The sequence below is a fragment of the Sprattus sprattus genome (genome assembly GCF_963457725.1).
Source record: "Sprattus sprattus genome assembly, chromosome: 3".
In the NCBI taxonomy this organism is placed as follows: domain Eukaryota; kingdom Metazoa; phylum Chordata; class Actinopteri; order Clupeiformes; family Clupeidae; genus Sprattus; species Sprattus sprattus.
Window position 1 is genome coordinate 11759789 of NC_137922.1, and position 21258 is coordinate 11781046.

General features: G+C 42.1%; 2 protein-coding genes across 2 annotated transcripts; both read right to left on the reverse strand.

The window, feature by feature from the left end:
• Window positions 1–4396: 4396 nt before the first annotated feature.
• Window positions 4397–5749, reverse strand: LOC308362110 (gap junction alpha-3 protein-like; the record flags this gene model as incomplete). The annotated part of the gene is made up of 1 exon (XM_080834606.1): window positions 4397–5749. One exon carries the CDS (start codon window positions 5747–5749, stop codon window positions 4397–4399), a length of 1353 nt encoding a protein of 450 aa, XP_080690732.1.
• A 4430-nt stretch (window positions 5750–10179) lies between these two features.
• LOC308361983 (gap junction beta-2 protein-like) lies at window positions 10180–11016 on the reverse strand (the record flags this gene model as incomplete). Its single annotated transcript, XM_080834473.1, has 1 exon — window positions 10180–11016. One exon carries the CDS (start codon window positions 11014–11016, stop codon window positions 10180–10182), a length of 837 nt encoding a protein of 278 aa, XP_080690599.1.
• Window positions 11017–21258: the final 10242 nt, after the last annotated feature.

Here is a 21258-nt window from a genome sequence, read left to right on the forward strand (position 1 = left end):
CATTTACTTTTGAGTTCTCACACCCCCCTTTAAAATGTAGAGCTGCAACGTGATCAGTTCGAAAGCCATGAGTCATGTTGCCTAGTAGCCGGCCTGATGTTTAGAACGTCTGGGGATTGCTCTAGGTCATAAGGAATATTGCCAAAGGACTTTAGTATTTATACATTCATCATTTTGTCTATAACCTATTCAATGGTAAAAAGGAAAAAACCGATGAGTTAAATTTTCCAAGTCCAAGAACCAATTTTCAAAAGTGGGTTATTATTGATTATTAAAAGCTCTTTATGGAACCCAACTTTTTCAACAATGTGAACAAATGATGAGAAAATCTTTGCTGTTAGCTACCATCAGGCAACATAGCACTGATATTTAATGATGCCATGGTTTAACCTGAATATATACAGGAACTCTCACATCAAAATATAGTTCAAAAGTATCACATTTTTCAGGACAGACCCTTTTGAGACTTATGTTTACTATTGATATTACACCGGTATTATACAACATACTTGCTCTGAAATTAAACCACAGCATAAGTCTATCTCGGTTAAATTATATATCTTGCAAGCAGTTCAGTTTCACTCAAAGCCCTTGATCTGCACCATCTTACACTTAGATTACATGAAAAAACACAATCACACAAACGAGAGAAAACTATGGTACAAAAATTTATTTGGTAACAGTTTTGTAAACATTTGAGGTAAATGAACATTTACATCAACTTGATCTTACAAATTTTCATACACAAGGCACTTCTCTTAAGACAGCAATGCAGTGGGCCTCTGTTTTTTCGAGTATGTCCTGTTGTTTCCTTGTCCCTGACTGATCAGAGAGATCTAGCTCTGAAAAAAATTGCAGTCGTTTAAATATGTTTTCAGCTTAGAGGTTGCATGGTGTGTGTCTGGGTCAGATAAATTAATTGCTATGGTTAAATGGGCTTTGTCCTCCATCCTTAGGATTACAAAACATGCAATTTGCATTAAACATGACAGAAATGTTAGGAGAGAATTCACCGTCTCCAGGCCATAAATCAAATGTGATCATTTCAGACAGTGGTGGAAGATCAAAGACAAATATAATGCATCCCTCCATTCCTCAAATTAGAGTGAAACATTGTTGGATTCTTTTAGAACTAATGCTATGTCACAAACTGCAATGTGTGATTTCTGACTCCTTCAACATCAGTTATCCATAGTCTTGACGCTCCTAATTCACCTGTATGAGCTTCTTTCAGAGAGCTTGTTTGGCATAAATGTGCAAATCTTCATCTACATACTGCAATGTAAACTTTTTTGAACCAAAAAAAAAAAAGAGAGACATAGAAACACACACTGGTGTCTTTATAATACAATAAAATAGGTCAAAATAATGTTACATCCATCTCAAAATATCAATATTAGTATTATCAATGATATCAGTGTAATTAGCAAATCTAACGGTTTGCAAACTTAGTTTCATTTCAGTCCCAGCTAGGCAGCCCAAGTGAAGTGCCAGTTCTGACCCCATCTCTGATACAACTAAAAATACCAAAAATCATCCTTTTCCTATGGTGTAAAACAGGATTAAAGATATATCTTGACACCTCATATGGGTCATTCACAGTGTGAAGTCATACTTAACAATTGGTTAATATTTCACCAGTTGATTTGTAGCTGATCATTTTCAAATGGCAACTGGGATTGACAATTCCACAGCACATGCTTCCAATAAAGACCTAACACAATTAGACACTTGACAGTCAGGGAAGTGAAGCAGAGAATGGAAACTACTAAGTCAATGGAAGATTCAACACAACAAAACTGAGGGAAACGGTCTTCAAAGTCGCGACCTTTCCATTTTGTACCAAATAAATTGTTTCAGCATCCAAAAAAGACAGCAAAAAACTATTCTCCTTCGATACCCTTAAATTATTCCTTTTCTTTATAAAAATAGCAATTTTATCAAAAGAAAACATGGTGTTACATGCAATTTGCATATGTTTAAATGCTGCTGTTCACAGATAGTGCCTAGTTAGTGATGATGTGATTAAAAATGCTATGCGGGTGCTAACTATGAGAACTGAAGGACTGATAAATACCTTTCCAATAGTAAAGTTAGAAAACATAAAAGTATATCTTTGCAGTAAAGATAAAATCTGGGTACTTTAAAAAGCTCTTTTTCAAAAAAATGATCAATGATTGTGTAAGTGATTAAACAAACCTGCTATATAAAATGTAAACGGCACTGATGTTTTTGTGAAATAAGATTCTCTTGATAGTAGAGTTACCATGTTCTGATGTTATGATAAATTGCGACATCACCTCCTGGTTTGGCAGGACATGGGTATGTCATGCTCATTCTCAAAAATGTGTATTTCCACACTCTTTGGTTGAATCGAGCTTCGTGTTTTGTTAGTTCGACAGCAGCAGGAGCTTGAGACAAGGGCACCTGTAAGACCAGGTTTTGAGGGGAGTTGGGGTGGCACTCAAAATGTGCAGATGCAAACAGCAGGTTTTGCATTTCAGCGCATGAACACAACAAAACAGTAGTGCACAGCAAGCACATTCACAGCCCTGGTTTCAGCCCAACCATCCCTATGGAGCTCATGAAACTCTGGCACGAAAGAGAGGGACAGCGAGAAAAGGCTGAGAGAGAGAAAGAGTGAGAGTGAGAGGGAGAGGGGAGGGGGGTATGGGAGCTCAATTATATTGTGTTATTTGATCTTTTTGCTGTTGTTTCTGTAATTTCCCGTAAGTTACTATGATGATTATTACAAACTCTGAAGTGCCAACGGCCAGGTATCCCTGCTTTCGCTTTCCTTCAAAGCAAGTGGCATTGTTACATCATAGAAGCAGTTACTGTAAGGGACAGTAACAACAAGACAGTCAAATGTGCCTTTGAATCAGTGAGTTGTAGTTTCACAGTGACAGATTTCACCAGTAACAATGCAATGCAAAGATGGATTTCCTTGTGACAGCTATATCCTGATTGTGGAAAACATCCCAAGGATATGAATCCAATGAGTTAAAATCTTGCAACTGGTATTGGGGAAAATAATATTGTAAGGGAACCATTTTTCCTTGTATGTATAACCTGGCAGGAATTTAAAATAACAAAGAAATGCACAGCCCTGTGTATTCACATTTCTACTGGTTGCAGTGGAAAAACTCCAGTGACAAATGACTGAGATGTCATTGCTATAAATTTCAAAAAGTTCTACCTACAAGCCATGCTATCGCCTTGTCCTTACGGCATCTACAATGTCTTCACACGGATGTTAGCCCTTTATGTACAAAATATCAGTGGTACTCCTGTAGATCCATTGCTGCAGAAATTGGTTACGAGGAGGACTTGTACTTCTCTAACACACTGCAAACGCTATCATTGTTTTTGTGTTTAGTTTTAGCCCTAAACTGTATATTATTTATATATATACACTTCATTTATACTTAGGCAATGTATTTATACCAATATACCCTGATGAAACTGCAATGATAGTAAGAATGTATTTTTTTTGTTCCTTTTAATGACGGTAAAAACAAGACCTCCTTATTTCCAACCACACACAACCTTCGAGAAGCATAAAGACAAGTCTCGGGCTTGGGATCTGTCATTACATGGGATAGAGCCGTGGCCTCCTCCTTTGCTCCAGCTCCCAGGACACCGGAGAGAAAAGGTCCCCTCCGGATCGCATAGTCACAGTGTGAGCACGTGCCACTCTGCGTCTGTCGGTCTTTACAGACCGTGTCACCATATGATAAACAATGAACCAGAGGATTCACAAAGTGATGGACGAACACTGATTAAAAGAATGGTGGCATTGGCACACCAGTGCACAAGGATCAAACTCAAGATCTATCACAAGAAAAGAGGGAGAAAAAAAAAACGACTCAGAAGTGCATACTTCTCCCAAATTCTTCCTCAGAAAAAAAAAAGATTCAAAACAAATAAAAGAAGAGAAAGAAATAATAGTGCTAACGTCCAAATTAGTGAAAATGTCTCTTCCTTCACAATTCTGGGCCAACCTGCTTCTCCCATTTCCAAACACATAGGTGTGAGTGTATGTCACTTGCAGAGCCTATCATCTCTGCCTGGGTGACACTACAACTCACCGATTGCACTGATTCTTTTTTTTTTTTTTTTTTGGATAGTCTAGCCATTTAAAATAATTTCATATCAGAGAGCATCACATTTCCAGCAACCTGTCTTTTTTTCCGCTTTTTCTTTTTTCAATGTCCTCTGTTGTATTTTTTTTCTTGTTACTTTCATAACTTTTCACTCTCTCTCTCGATAAAAAACCAGAGGTGGTGGGATGGTGTGTATATATATATGTGTGTGTGTTCGTTTTTTTTTTTTTTTTAGTGGGGCTGAATGGGTTGGGAGAGAGGGAAGGTTTTGATGGAGGCGTGGGGGGAGGCTAGACAGCAAGGTCATCAGGCCTGGCTCTGATGCTGCTGGTCTTGCTCGCCCGGCTTAGCCTACGGACATCAATCGGGACCACCGGTGGTTCGTGCATCTCCACCGTGGTGGTCGTGATGTCGCGACCCACGTCACTCTTCCCTCCACTGGATTCATCGCCGTCAGCATCGCCGTCGGTCACCACGCCAGAGGAAACCAATGGGGGCTCCTTGGGGTGCGCCATGTTACTCAGAGAGCACGAGGAGGAGGAGGAGGACAAGCAAGGGGCGCTCGGCTTCGCTTCGCTAGTCTGCAGCTCATCCGCCATGTTGGCCCAATTCTGCTCCATGGGTAGCCGGAAGTTGTTGCTGTTGTTGCTGGAGAAGATGGAGGAGTGGAGGGCGTCATGGAGAGGGTCTGACTTGTGCTCTGCCTCAGGAGTGGCTACTATGGCCATGGAGTGGGATTGGGGCATGAAGGCACTACTCCCTGCGACCGTCAGGTCTGTGTAGTTGGGTGGGTGATTGGGGAGGGGAGCGGATGTTCTGGTCTCGGGCAGGACCGTCATGTTGTCTGCCTCCCTGCCCATTGACCACTCCGGCGCAAACTCGTTGGACATGCCCTGCTTGACTTTCTTCCAGCCCAGGTGGTAGATCTCTAAGAGGTTCAACAAAAGGGACACGCAAGCCACCACAAGCATGAAAATGATAAAAATGGTCTTTTCCGTGGGCCTGGAGATGAAGCAGTCCACTGAGTTTGGGCAGGGCCATCGGGCACACTTGTACAGGGGCCTGAGCTGGAACCCGTAGAGGAAGTACTGACCCAGGATGAAGCCCACCTCAAACAGGGTTTTGAAGATGATGTTGAAGATGTAGGTGCGGAGCAGGGCCCCCCGGATCCGGATCTTTCCATGCTCGTCTCGAATTGGGGGCTTCTCCTTTTTCCCACCTCCACCTCCACCACCACCCCCTCCTCCACCCTCCCCACCATTCCTGTAGAGATCCTTCTCTTCCTGGAAGCGGAGCGCCTTGCGCATCTCCTCCTCCTTCTCCTTCCTCTTCTCCTCCATGCGGACGATGTGCAGGACGTGGCCCAGGTAGATGAGCGTCGGCGTGGAAACGAAGATGATCTGCAGCACCCAGAAGCGGATGTGCGAGATGGGGAAGGCCTCGTCATAGCAGACGTTCTCGCAACCGGGCTGCTGTGTGTTGCAGGTGAAGTCCGACTGCTCGTCCCCCCACACCTCCTCAGCGGCGGCCCCCAGCACCAGGATCCTGAAGATGAAGAGGACGGTCAGCCACACCTTGCCGATCACCGTTGAGTGCTCCTGCGCGTTCTCCAACAAGCGCCCCAGAAAGCTCCAGTCACCCATGCTTCGCGATTTCTAGCCTGAGGAAGAAGTACAGGGTTTGGGGTGAATGGAAAGCACACAAAAAGAAGCAGAGGGAGGAGAAGGAGGAGGAGGAGTGAGAAGATGACAAGAAGACTACAAGAAGAAGACAAAGAGGAAGAAGAAAGAAATGGAAAATTGGGTCAAAAAAAAAAACAGGAAGAATACCATGCAACAACTATGTTAAACACCATGATGACTGGAAGGCCGCTTGTGTTTTAAACATTTTATGCATGGGCACACTGCAGAAGAGGTGAATGGAACAAAGCATCACACCCAACTCGATCACACTGATCACTATATACAGACTCAACCAAAGGAGCCAGACAGATCACAATGTGTTGCATGAGGCCCTGATGGTGACTGGCAGACTGTCATCACTCCCACACACTACCTTAACTTGCTGCTCATTCTACCCACCACATTAAGCAGGTGGAATGAGCTAGGATGAGTCAACAGACAACCAGACCGTACCAGAAATAAATCATCACCTCATTAGACAGGTAGAATGGAGCAGATAGCAAATCACTTCACGTTTTTGACATGACAGACCCTTCATAGCAGATGGTTCACAGGATAGCAGATAACAGATTTGCACACACAAGTCTTTGATATTTGTAATGTCACTATAGACAGTTCACGACAAGCTTGCTTGGTGATGTTTTGGGCCTCTCTTGCTGTTGCAACGTATTGCTGGGACAAGGCTTTAGGACCACTGCACACATCATCATCACTGTCATCAGTTTCTACTGTATGGACCTCAGTGAAGGACGTGAAAAAAATCGATCAGATGTGATATTTATTCCGAGTATTAACGGGAAGGTGTTGATAGAATCGTGATAACCATATCCCAGAAATGACTGCTACGTAAATAGTGGCGCCAGGAATGGTTGCTTCCAAGAACTGATGATGTGCGTTCCCCAACATCTGCTGACACTGTACTGTTTGTAAATACTATAAAGATATATTCGACACACCAAATATCTCCATATAATATCTTTATCTTACATTACATTCGAAAAAACTTCAGTTACAGTCGAAAGCAATGCTCATTGTTGAGAACCAGTGCTTCCGGGGTGTGTCTATTTACAAATCCCAAACCAAAATTAAGATCATTTTTTCCCAATTGTTAAAGAAAATATTTTTGGCTCTCTGTCAATAATGGGTCTCTATAAAATCCGGACAAAACTACACATAACAGAAATAAAGACAATATTTACAAATGTGTTCCCTTTAGTATGAATTGCCGTTAAAAAAAATGAGGATTGGCAGCCTACTAGCACACGACTAACACCACCGCAAATCAAAGAAAAGTAAAAAGAGAGGAGGGGGGATTCATAGTAATATATCCATCGACTAGGGCTCGATATTTAAAAACCTGTAGATTACATTTATTTAGTCTGACTTTCCAGAAAAGCTTTCACCGGACTACTCTATAATGATCCCAAATAACAGCACAACAACGGAAATGCCACCACCAGCTAATCAATATAAAACAGACTTTTAATACTTCTCTGTATACTTCAGTTGACTGAACACTATCGAATTTGATAACTTTTTTGTTTCGTGAAGTTACAAACAGCTACTGTACATCTTGGCCTTTTGCCACAGGCGAAATTGTTATAGATTGCGTAAATTAACGATTTTATGCGGGGTCGGAACAATTTCACACATAGGCCTGCGTGTGGTGTTTTAATCTGTTTCCAGTGGCTGCTCTAATAAGGGCATTTTTGTACTGTGAATATGTAAGCAACGGGCCAGTTGTTCCACCCATGGCGAGTGCTTGTCTAATCAGAACTCGAAGTGCTGATGAGGGAAAATATTTCGCCGTATCGACTAATGCGGACGTTGAGTTGGATGGCATCAAGGCGCAATATAATTCTAACTTTTTTCAAGTCTTACTGAAACAAACTGAAAAAAACATACAATTGAAAAATATAAGTGTTATATTATACTACCATATTGCCTTCTAACGCATGTCAATGTTTGGTGGAATTTGCAGTTTTAAATTATGTCGACACTAATATTATTATTATAATTAATATTAATATGAACTTCTTCCTGTATCTTAAACTACTAGTGCAAGCCCAAAGGCTAGATATTTTTTGGCTGTTGCTAATACCGCAAATTGTTGTCAAGTAACGTCAACTAGGCTACATGATAAATGAATTCCAGCAATAATCATCCAGTTTATCCATTGTGTTTCATACCCATTAAACAAGGTATGTGTTTGCTCTACGGACGTCCTGACGCGATGACAAACTGTATGTAAGCTCTGACAATAGAGAAGGTGCCAGATTTTCTTTGTGCCCGCTGGCACAATCCATTGAGGCATCATCGCTATTGTGTCACAGCTTTTGTTTTATTTGAAGAACTAATTTAGTGGGCTATATAATTATGGACTATCAACATGATTGTTCATAAGCTTATATTGTATAATTACTGTTGTACGTAGGCTGTCTTGACTGAAACATAAGGCTTGAACACACACAGAAGATCCACTCGTACACTAGATGCCTTCACAGGCACTTGGCCCTCATCATCATACCTTATGGTGAGGGTGTCAGCCTTTGCCACTGAAAGCAATATCCGGCCGCCACAGATGCCATGTTTTGAGTGCGTTGGATATCATACAGACCTCCCTATGTTGCAAGAGCCCTCCCCTCTCCACCCATTCCCAAAATCCTTGTAGCTTTGTCAGCTTACCAAAGTCCTTTTGAAATCAGCCAGCCAAACTTTTTGTCCAGCTCGTAGTCTTCTCCGCACGTTGGAGCTATCAGGGGGCCAGCTAGTTTATTGAGGCGATTTGAACTTGGAGATGGGCTTCCGCGAAGCGCAGCTGCCTCCTGTTCCCGGCCATCCCGTGTGTCACATTGGGTGACCATGCATGAGTGAATTCATACAGTGGTTCCCCTGCACGGGTGCACGCCACGCCCCTGTCAACTTCCAAAATTCATCACCGGGGCTTCAAATAATATGCATGGTTTCACCGGGGAGCTCCAATGCTCGCGCGGGAGGAACTGTATAAAATTCGTGACGACGAATTACAGTAGATGGGATCTGATTGCTTAATTAGTTTTGGCATACAAACTATACTGAACAAAGAGCTAAACTGAATTGTGTTCATAGCTTGCATTCCATTTATTTAGCTTGTATAGCCGACCGTACAGGACAGCTGAACACTTTTGAATGGGGATTAATCCTGTATCGTTCTAAATTAGATATTATGTTTACAGTTGGGTGTTTCCCTGATAAAAACAGAAGAAATAATAAAAAATAAAAAAAACACGTCAAGCTCTGCACACAGTAGTATTTTTCTTTTTGATTGTGGATCTTTCGAAAAAAAATTGTTGCTGACAATCTGTCCATTACAAAGTAATTTCTGACACACTCCTTCCTACCTGTGAACGACTTCAGATCTGTAATTAACCATTTATCAGTCACGATCCTGCTTATTTCACCTGACAGCCTTTTCTGGATTTCACTGATGATGGTAAAGTGAAAAATATAGGCCTTTATTTTAAAGAGAATATTCTATGGGTCTAATATGCCAAAGAAAGTGCCCTGAGCAACACAGGATAACCCTCTGCTGGCCTCAGAAGGCTATTCCAGAGAGAAAATGAGACAGAAATTGACCTAAAGAGAAAAGATCTAATGAAAACACATCTCAAAACAATACGCAAAGGCATTAAAAAAAAAACCACATTATACCTAGGTTACATTTGCATTTTGCAGTCCACTGCAATGTACCAAAACAGCCTACAAGTGAATATTCATATGGCCATACTGTATGCTTCAAAACACATTTCTCTGTATTGGGGGACTCATTTTATTGTCATTAACATATCAAAATGATTCAGGTTTCTCATGACCAAATCTATAATCACCATTATTATTTATATCTAGATCATTATCATCATTTTAAAATTTGTCTCAAGGCGTTTTACAGAGCCCGGAGTCTGAACTATCGTCATCATCACAAACACCAAGACCACGATTGTATTCTATGTTATTATGAAACATTTGACAAATACACTTAAAAAATAATAATCATTCCTTCACATTCCCCCGTGCACTCTCTATGTCAACCACTAGATGGCATAGTGGTCCCACATAAGGCATCTGAGTATATCTAGTGTCATGCCAGTGAGTGCATTCTATGAAATTGTTGGAGGCCCAACACTTCTTTTACATCTCTTAGAAGGCATGACAACAGCAAACAAAATGTTAATGGAAAATCTAATCCGTGCTACACAATTACTCTATGCTTTACCCTGATGACCAAGGCCACACTCTGATGATATCTACTGAGATTAATTTTCAAACATTACCCATCTGTCATTTCCTGTGGGATCGAGCTTTAAGCTTTATGTATTCATATGAGGCTTGTATGTCGCCTTCTGTACACGTGCTCACACAGCCTTGGCACTGGATGTCAAGGAGGACACAGAGGACAGCAAAGACTCATTCTTCTTGTTCTGTACCACGTCCTTGTCTTTGGGCGAGCAGTTGGCGGCAACGGAGGAGCGGGCACCTCTCCTGGCACCTGGCCTGGGGCACTTCACCAACACTTTGGCTATGAGGTAGGCGAGCTCGGTCGCGTTGAGCACCGCGCATGCACCCGACGCCGCCGCCATGAACATGGTGAACACCGTCTTCTCGGTGGGCCGTGATACGAAGCAGTCCACCTCGTTGGGGCAAGGCCACTGCTCGCAGCGCACCAGGCGAGGGATCCAGAAGCTCCCGTAGATGGCGTACATGGCATAGACAAACGCCGCCTCGAACACCAGCCTGAAAACCAGGCTGAGGGCGTAGGTCCACCACAGAGTCCCCGTGATGTGCAACCTCCTTTGCCGAATGCTCTCCAGCTCCTCCTCCTGTTGCTTGGCCCGTGCGGAGGACGTGGACGCTGACTTGTTGCTGCGCCGCCGGATGCTGCGCTTGTCGTCGCGCTTGCGATAGGCTACGTGCATGGCCACCAGCAGGGGTGGCGTGGAGGCAAACACCAGCTGCAAGCACCAGAGGCGCACGTGCGAGATGGGGAAGAAGTGGTCGTAGCAAACATTCTCACAGCCCGGCTGCAGCGTGTTACACGTGAAGTCGGACTGCTCGTCCCCCCATACTGTCTCGGCCGCCAGGGCCAGGATGGTGACGCGGAAGATGAAGAGGACAGAGAGCCACACCTTGCCCAGGCTGGTGGACTGCCGGTTGACGCCGGCCAGCTGGGTGTACAGGGTGCCCCAGCTCATGCTGCTGTTCTGCCCTCTGCAACTGCTCGTAGAGGTCAAGGGTTAGACAGCCTGTGGAAGACACATACTTATTGGATCAAAGTATGTATAATAAGTGTGTGCATGTGTGCTTGGGAGAGAATAACAGTGAAAACATGTGTGTGCGCCTGCACTTGTGTATATGGGAAAGAGACTGAGAGAAGGGAATACAGAAGAAATTCTAAAAACAGAAAAATGAAGAAGGTGAAGAAGTGATGGTAGTAAGAAAGTACGAGTGAAATAGAGAGGGAGACATAGTCAAGGCAGGAGATAAGATATTACATATATGGTAGATTAGAAAGAAATGCAGTATTGGATATCTACGAGCTGAGGTCAAGATATGCCTATAGCAGAGTGAAAACAGGTAAGGTGAGGCAAGGGAGGGGTGGGAAAATAGGAGTTAGCAATAAAACATCAGTTGTTACGGCAATAAAATGGAACGTAAACTCGGATAAGAAGTTCTGAACTTTTTTCTCAGGGCATTGCCAAGACGTTAAGAAATCACTTACAGGAATAGAAGAACGAATAAGGCAGTTGCACTGAGTTCAGTAGGCTACATTGATATATTGATAGGCTAGTAGCCTATGATACAAGTCAAAGTTTTTTTTTTAACGATTTCGAGAACAACGATATTTATTCATGATTTTGCTTATAAAATGTAGCCAAAGACTGTGGACTGTGGAATGTTATCTTAGCGAAAGAAACAGTCTCTAATGTAATGTCATGGAGTATAATAACGCACTGTTTAAAACAAAAGGCACTTCTTTAGGACTCAATCTGCAAAATAAACTGATCTTCAGTTCAGTGGCTGTCTATTGATGTACGAATTATCTTGGCAGATAATTAATCAAACATTTCAAATAGGCTGCCTAAACCAAAATTATGATTCACATGTATTATATAAAACACAATACAAATACAAAAAAAAAATCCATTTACATTAGGATTTAAACTTCCAAATAAACAACGTCTTCACATCTCACCTTACTTGTAAAAACCTCACAGCGGACGAATCATTGTGTTGCAGATCACTGCTTTTTCACTGACGTTCACGAAGTAAGATCGTTTTCCCTCGGACAACATGAGCGGCTGTACAGGTGTTCAAATGCGCGCTAGCGGAGCTGAGTCTGCTTTGGAGGCTTTAACCACGTGACGTCACAGCCCAGATGAGGCTGCACTTCAAATAGTTTCCAAATGGCAACGTTTTCACATCTTAACGTTTCGTTGCCAGACTCTGTGGAGATCAGTTATGGTAATGTTCGAGAGTTCAGAAATGTTCTCGATGATGTCAGCATATGAGATTACCGTGACAGTTAATGGCAGTTTTAATAGAAAAGAGAACAGCAATGTAAATCTTTGATGAGATCAACCGAAGTAATGAATTTAAAAATGTAGAACATATTGTATAATATATATATTGATGGATAGTTGTATAGTAGGCCTACATATATTGATGGAACTACTAATTCCACACATTTTTCCTGTCAAAACTTTCTGACACGAATTATCCACAACTCAACAACAGGAAGGAACTAGGATTTCTCAATTCCGAAAGGTGACGTGTATTTTTTAATAAATTATATTTTACGAACAAGTTCTTAATAGTTGTTTGCACAACATAGTTACTTGTTCCCACAATATAATAACTTGTGTGAGCAAGATCAAATAAATATCACCTTTTACGGGATCCCTAGACTCCAGACACTGTTCGATGAGCCAAAGTACCAATCTCAACTGAGTGCAAAAACATCTTTAAACAGTAACTTGAGCCCACTGAAGCCCATTCAAAACCTGTTTCCCTAATAGAGATGCCTTCATCTTATAAACAAATCCTCGTCTGTGTGCCAGGGGGGAAAGAGACGGCACTGTATTACAGTGGTCCTCTTTCAGTCCACATTGGCAGCGCCCACCATATTGGGTTTCCCTAATGGTCTTCACCCCCATGGTCACAGAGTGACTAGGTAAGACCTGAACAGGACATAAAGAGGATGATTTCAGAACTCAGAACTGCGTTCAACGAGGAATGTGTGTTCCATAGAATTTCATGTCTGCATTCTCGCAGCACTTGCCAATGCAGAAAAAATGATGCTGAAAAGACGCGAAAATGATTCATTGTCAACATGCAAAGAGGGATTAGCATGGGCTCAATTACATTTGGCCACATATCTAACAATTGACTGGGGAAAATGACATATCATGCACTGAGCAAGCACAAAGTCCATTCTGTATTCAGGAGATCTGTTTCTACATGTACATTTCTGCCAGTTCTAGGGTCTGTTTTCTGCTCAGATTTCCCTGATCAGCCTGGTCTCAATCAGCCGACGTTACTTTGATTACGAAAATCTTGACAGCCAGCCCCTGATGGTCTGGTGGATTACAGTGGACTGACAAAGACCGGGAAGTCTATCTGAATGAGCCGAATCTCCAGTCACAGGAAAGGGTAGAGGGATTTAATATGGGTCTAACCAGTGGGAATAGACAATGGCCCCACTTCCTTGGCGTCAAAGCAAGACAGAGACAGAGTAGACAGACGACAGCAATTCAGCTGTCTGCTCTTTGAAAGCCTCTGTTTTGCAACATCTCATCACTGTCTCAATCCAGCCATCCAGCCCTGTCAGGACACTCTCTCAGTAGGGAGATGCTTAAGTGCTGCAACTGACTATTTGTTTATTTATTTGCTTATTTGTTCATTTATGGATTTTACTTTTGGTCCTTGTTGCCCTAAGGGACTGTTCTCATTTCAAAAAACTCTTTTGACACAGTACAACAGTGGATTGTCTTCATCTTATTAATTAGAGATTGAGTATGACAGTATGAAACCTATATGTTTTCAGAACCCTGGACAGCGACTGTCATCAGGAACATTAAGGCTAGGTCAAATAGTATTATCAGTGTGGGTGCAGATGCACTGGTGACATGCCAAACATAGATTATTCCATAAAGGATATTCTTAATTTTAAATGAGGTCTGTTTTGTCTTTGGTTAGTTTGGCAGGTCACATTCCGTTGTAGTACTGAAAGCTTAAGCTAAAACCACTTATGCACTCATTTATTTATACAGATCATTGGACTACAACAAGGTTGTTGAGGTTCACACTTGGAAGTATGTGTTTGTGGTTGTAATGTGGCTGTTTTACACCAGAAAGTAAAAACATAGACTCTCTAATTTTTAGTGGAGAGGCTTTTCATTTGTTTTATATTTCTCCTTTGAATGCCATCATAGATGTGAAAAATCATGCAATATATGCGGATGGTGGCAAAGAAGAACCTCAAATACCAATTTTATTTTGTGGCTAGATCCATAATTCCTGATTGTTGCAATCCTTATGTTTCTACAATTTTCACACTATTGACAAATGTTTTGATGCAGATCCCACACATTGGGATGAGAGATACTGATATGCTCTCTTAGCAGACCAATGGAGGTGAAGAAATAGGGAGTCAGACAGAGGGAACACAAATAGGGTCCTATTCATTCATAATACGGGACAACGAGGCAGGCCATTTTCGAAATGTGAGAGGGCCAACTCGCAAATGTTGGTCTGTATTCTGTGCTTATGTGAAAGGGAGAGAGAAAAGGAGCAATAGAGAGGGTGATACAGGAATGGAAGGGACCATTTGAAAAGAACTCACAAAAAAATTGCTGACAAACATATGTTCATAAACAGCATAGACGTAGAGTAAAACAAAACCATGGGAAAAGTGTAACCATTGCCTGCCTCTGTGCCAGTGAGAAAGCTAATACAGTGAAACAGAACATACTTGTTTGTTAAAATAGCCCTCTGCTGAGCAGGCGAGCCAGAGGCAGAACAACAGAACCCACTGTGAGTCTGTGCCCCATGGGTCGAGAGGCAGAGGAGCAAAGGCCCACTACGGAGCGACATGTGACTGAGCGGCAGGTTTCACAGAGGGAGAGGGAGAGAGAGAGAGAGACAGAGAGGGAGGGAGAGAGAGAGAGCAACAGAGAGAGGGAGGGAGAGAGAGAGTGAGTGAGTGACAGAGAGAGAGAGAGAGACAGTGAGAGAGAGGGGGAGGGAGATTGTGAAAGAAAAAAGGAAGGAAAATAGAGGGTGTGAGGGTGAGAGTGCAGAGGGAGAGAATGCTTGGGAGATTGAAAGATGAACAGAGAGTGAGCGAGAGGTAGAGGGGAGTGGACAGCAAATGGGAGAGAGAGACAGAGAGACAAATAGGGAGAGAGGGGCAAGCAGAAGGAGAGAGAGGGAAGAGAGGCAGAAAGAGAGGGAGGGAGAAGAGGCAGAACGAGAGAGAGGGAATGGAGGCAGAAAGAGAGAGAGGGGGGGGGGCAAGCAGAAGGAGAGAGAGGCAGAAAGAGAGTGAGGCAGGAGAGGCAGAAATAGAGAGAGGGAAGAGAGGCAGAAAGAGAGAGAGGGAAGAGAGGCAGAAAGAGAGTGTAGCAGGAGAGGCAGAAAGAGAGTGAGGGGAGAGAGGCAGAAAGAGAGAGAGGGAATGGAGGCAGAAAGAGAGAGAAGGGGGGGGGCAAGCAGAAGGAGAGAGAGGCAGAAAGAGAGTGAGGCAGGAGAGGCAGAAATAGAGAGAGGGAAGAGAGGCAGAAAGAGAGAGAGGGAAGAGAGGCAGAAAGAGAGTGTAGCAGGAGAGGCAGAAAGAGAGTGAAGCAGGAGAGGCAGAAAGAGAGTGAGGGGGGAGAGGCAGAAAGAGTGTGAGGGGGGAGAGGCAGAAAGAGTGTGAGGGGGGAGAGGCAGAAAGAGAGGGATGGAGGAGAGGCAGAAAGAGAGCGTAAATGAGGGAGGATAGAAGTGATCACTGTCCCACGTTAGTGCACTCATCTCATATTTAAAAGTGACTCACGTGGATCATCTTTGATAGAACAAAGTGGGCTCATATGATCAAAAGTTTGAGATTGCTCTGAGGAAACTACCAGAAGAAGGGGGCGAACCCTGTGTGTGTGTGTGTGTGTGTGTATGTGTGTAAGTGTTTGTGTGTGTGTGTGTGTGTGTGTTTGTGTGTGTTTGTTCATGTGTTTATGCGGATTCTGTGTTTGAGTGTGTGCATGTGTGCTTGTGCATGCATGTGTATAGATTGTTTGTACATACAGTATATCTATGTCTGTATAAGTGTGTGTATTAGACTGTCCAATTTCTGGGCTGTATATGTGTGTGTGTGTGTGTGTGTGTGTGTCGGTGTGTGTGTGTGTGTGTGTGTGTGTGTGTGTGTTTTTTCGTGTGTGTGTGTGTGTGTGTGTGTGTGTGTGTGTGTGTGTGTGTGTGTGTGGTTGTGTTTGTGTGTGTATGTGTGTGTGTGTGTGTGTGTGTGTGTATATTTGTGAGTATGTGTGTGGATACATGCCGACATGCCCAGCTGTGCATTCTGACTCCTTCCATGACCCATCTGGGATGGCAGCTTTCCCGCTGCGTGTGTTGCTCTGCCCTGCATGCAGCATACCAATGAGCGACTGGTGCAGCGGAGGACTGGAGCTGGCATCCAGAGAACTCACAAGGCATGCTCCCATGCTGCCCAGAGCAAGTCCAAAGGGGGAGGGGGGTGGGCAAATTCTGGGGGCAGACAAATAAGATCTGATTTAATTATTTAATTCAATTTTTGCAAAGTTGATGATTTATTTTTTTGCAAAGTAGTAGGTTTAATTATTTATATATTTGTTTTCACTGAAAAAGAACACTGTGTGTGTGAAAGTGTTTGTGTGGAGTGTGCTTGTGCAGATCGGTGTTAAATGTTACTTTATACACTTGCAATGTACTGTCCAACATCATGCATTTTTCATTAGTTATGCTGATTTCTTCATGAATGAGTTGTAAATACTAAAAAGAATGCAGCTCAGAAAGCTCAGCAAGCTGAAAGGACACTATTCCCTTGTGCCTATCATAGACGGTCAAGGTTTGGCCACTTGGGGGCAGCACTTTTATGTTGCAAAAATGGATACTGTGCACTTCTTAGCATTGGTTTACATTCCTTCAGGTATTCTCAGAGATCCACGTTTGCAATCACCAGCAGAGGGCCTCCATTCTGGTCTCAAGTAAGGCATTAAGAATGGACTAAGAGGCACACGACAAGTTGCTCACTTAACGTAATACAATAAGAATACACGTTTATTTTAAACTGTTAAGTTAAGTGTAAACTGTGGCTCTTATAACATCACACCTTTGTCACCTTACCTAAAAACAAGATCAAACAGAACAAGAACAAGAACAAATGAGGAAAATGTAGGATTTATCCATATGCTGAAATTTCTCAAGTTTGAGATGTGTTGTTATAGGCAACTTGTTTAGCTAATTTTAATGGTATGTGGTCATATTAAGGACAGATAAACACTCATCCAGGATATTCACTATGTAGTTCTGAGTTCTGGGCCAGAACATCCCGTGGAAATGTGAGAAAAGCTTCTCATCACAACACATAACCTGTCAAAGACAACAGTTAGTATGTTAACAAGACTTTATCAGTGCCAACTGTTTTAGACAAAATCTGCTAGTTTTAGACAAAATCTCCTTACTGCTGCGTAAAAATCTAATACAAAAATCTGTATTAAATTAAAACTAATGTTTAAACAGTACGCTTCCTTGTGTCCTCTAACACCATGTCTATGACACTTAAGGACCAAAGGGGGAAAATGGTGGATTGACCCATGTGACGTTTTAAGCCTTAACAGAAACATGTTAAATTCAAGACCAAAGTTAACTATTAACCATTACAGTAACTATCACACTAACCGAGTGTGTTCCTTTTAACACAAAGGTTTGCAGTTTGAGACTCCCACCAGTGAAAAGGTCATTATTGGTCAAACCTTGACAGTGCAAACACAACTCTATAAAGGTGTGTCCCATCTAAAGGCTGTTTGAAAACGTGTTGTACTTCTGCATATGCACATAAAATATCACTTATTTACCTTGGAGACCATGTTTGTTCCTTCACTTTCATCAGCATAATTAATCAACCACACATGTCATTGCAGCTAAGGAACTTAGCTATTACTGCGCTGCTACATTGATAAACAAAACCATCAAATAGCTAAGTGTGATACTTTACATAAAACAGCTCATCTGCTGGTAACTTTCTCAGATTTGGAAAGAAGTGGTTATGTGAGATACTTCATTAGGACATGTATGAATGCACACATTATTTTTAGAAAAATTAACATAAAAAAGCACACCCAACACAGACATTCAGTAAAACGTCATTCATTGGTAGTAGAATGAGCATTTCTAGCAGCAATAGTTGTGCAGGTAGGTGTGTTGTAATGACATAGCACACACCAGTTGTGCAATGGGTGGTTAAGGTCAGCTTGGAGTGGCAGTTTGGTCTAAAGTGGAATGGAAGAAGGTCAAAGGTCATGTTGAGGTGGAGTGTGTGGGGATGGTCTGGGTGTTCAGGGGGTAGGAGGGTAAAGTGGGAAGGTGGGGTCCTTCATGATGCTGAGAGCCTTCTGGGTGCACTGTGCATGTTACATGGCCTGGATGGATGTGAGAGCAGTTCCTATGATCTTTCCAGCTGTGAACACTATCAGCTATCAGGACTTGCTGTCGGAGGCCTTGCATTTTCCATGCCAGACAGTGATACAGCTGGCCAAGGTTGATGAGGTATTAGGAAATATTAATTATGAAACAGAGCACCATGTAACTGGTCAGGCAGGCCACACTATTGACATGTATCTTGACATTTAATGAAAATACCCTGTGCCTCACTGTTGTCCACCCACTGACATCAGTCCTGCCTCTCAAAGGAGTCAAGCTTACTGAACTTCATGTCTGTTTTTTATGTGCTTGTGACATTTTCTCTGTTTATGATTGCATCCAACTGCCATAATAGGATGTCATTTTTATTTTTATTTTTTACACCTATGGTGAATTCCTTAGGGTTCAGACATTTAGAGATGTAATGTCTATATTACAATTACTAATTATATAACATAGTTTTTGGATAAATGGTACAAAATAGTGAATTTGTGCATGCCCCTTGGCTATTTTCACAGTGTATTATTTTCACTTCAGCAAACAAATGCAGTACAACAAATATATTTCTGGATTCACACCACCAGAGTGTGCAAAAGAGTCGTCATGTTGGTGAGAGTGTTTCATGTAGCAGACACTGGATACTCCTGCAGTGAACACTGGGAAAGACGATTCAGCATTGAAAGTTTAAGGGCTTGAATGGTAGAGAGATAAACAAGAAAAACCGGAAAAAAAGCACAATATTAATAGAACAACTGTGGATTATATGTCTATATGACGCTCAAAATCCCAAATGTTCTTAATTTTGTTTAATGGCTTCATATTTCTTTCGCATTATAAGCCGCATGGCATGAAGAATTCCTCTTCTCCCTCAACCAAAATATCTGCTATACACAAATGAATGCCCGTACACATTCCACTCTTGAGTGGGGGTGGGAATCCTGTTCTGTAAAACCACCCTACTTCTCTATCTCTAAGTGTGCAAACTTAGTCAATGCTACATTAACCAGACACAGTGGGATGTGAGAGACCCTGTCAGACATGTTTAGAAGAGGTTCGTCAGGCTCCCAGAATGCCAAGTATCTGAGTGAAATAACAGCACACCGACAGACAAGCTGGTGTCAAATCACACTTTGTTTCATGCGTGTTCCTGGCTATACATGCAATAAGGAGGTCTGCCAGCCTTCAAAGTTTTGTGTATTTACTCTGCGTGTCAGGATAACTGAGGGTAACTGAGACATCGGTTGAGACAAAAGTTATTCACACGCACATACACACATACACACGCACACACACACACACGCATACACACGCGCACACACACACGCACAAACATACACATTCAAAAGAAATAAAGATTGGGGTTTTGCTTTTGAATGACTCTTCATTCATTTTAATACTGTTAAAAGTTCTGTGTAGTCTTTTAAAACACAAAAAGAAATGAAAGTCAGAACCGTGCTTCTATGAATATCTTTCATCAGCAAATTTCTGCGACAGAAGATTATATACAGAGAACATCCGGACATTGGTATGCAGTACACAAGATAAAAGGAAAACATCAGCCTTTTAAGGTCGATTCCAAAAGCGGTGTAAATCGGGAATTGGACAGATCTGAAATTCCTTCCTATGATATGATCTCAAACGATAAGGTTCTTTCTTTACACAAAACCATAGCCTCAGCTTCCAGTCCGTGATGAGTAAACAGTGCAGCCCTTATCATTTATTATGTTATCTCTTCAAAACGCCACCAGGACCTCCAATAAAGTATATAACGTGTGTAGGGGTGACAACTGCACTCAATTTCATTAACAGCCCCAACTAGCTTGCCTAAAGGGAAATAAAATGGAAGCATGTTCCATCTAATGCCGCTGACTACATTTTGCATTAAGCATCAAAGAGTGATCTGACTGTTTGCTAAGGAAATCCGGACTGGGGGAGATGACATGGTACACAGTGTCTGTTCACCGACCATAAAGAATGGGCCTGATATTTGTGAAGCTTTTAGCAGGCTTTTAGTGTTTTATCTCCCTGGTTGGATCGAGTCGTGTGTGTGCTTGGCTCTTCATTGACCAAATCCTGTGTATGTGACCATCAGCAGATGTTACTGTTACATCAAAAGTCTTGTTCAAGCTGTCCTCGCAAAGCTATCAACTAATACAAGTATGGCATGAGACAAGATACAGTAGGTACGTTTTTGTTACCTATAAATAGTATAAATTGAGATGGATATGTAGTCAGTCAAGTTTACAGTACCAGTAAATATTATAAACGTCTATCCAATCCTCCTGCTTGGGTAGAAGTCCAGTTTTGGTTCATACATTTTATGTCTTTGTACACAATTTACCAGATCAAGCATGCAAAAGTGATGTAAAGAAAAAACCCACCTGTACCATGTGCTACCTACCATCTCATGGCACCATTTGATGACATCATTCCCTTCCATCATTCCATATTTGATGACGTCATGCATAGCTGTCATATCATAGGTGAGACAAGTGCATACGGTCGTCCTCTGCCAGTAAGCCATACGCAGTAGCTGAGTCTTCAGCTGAACATCCTATGTTCTGTTTACAATGCGTTTGTGAGCAGATGCGGTTTACTGGCAATGCACTTAACCCCACACAGGATGCATCCCACTGTGGTAAAAGGCTACTGTCACTGTCACACCTCAAAGTGCTTAGCCATTCTTCCAATTAAATGAGACTAAGCCATAGATTTTTATGGTATGGCTGGCAATTAACCTTCGCCATTAAAACCACATGTAAACTATTATCAAGTAGAAA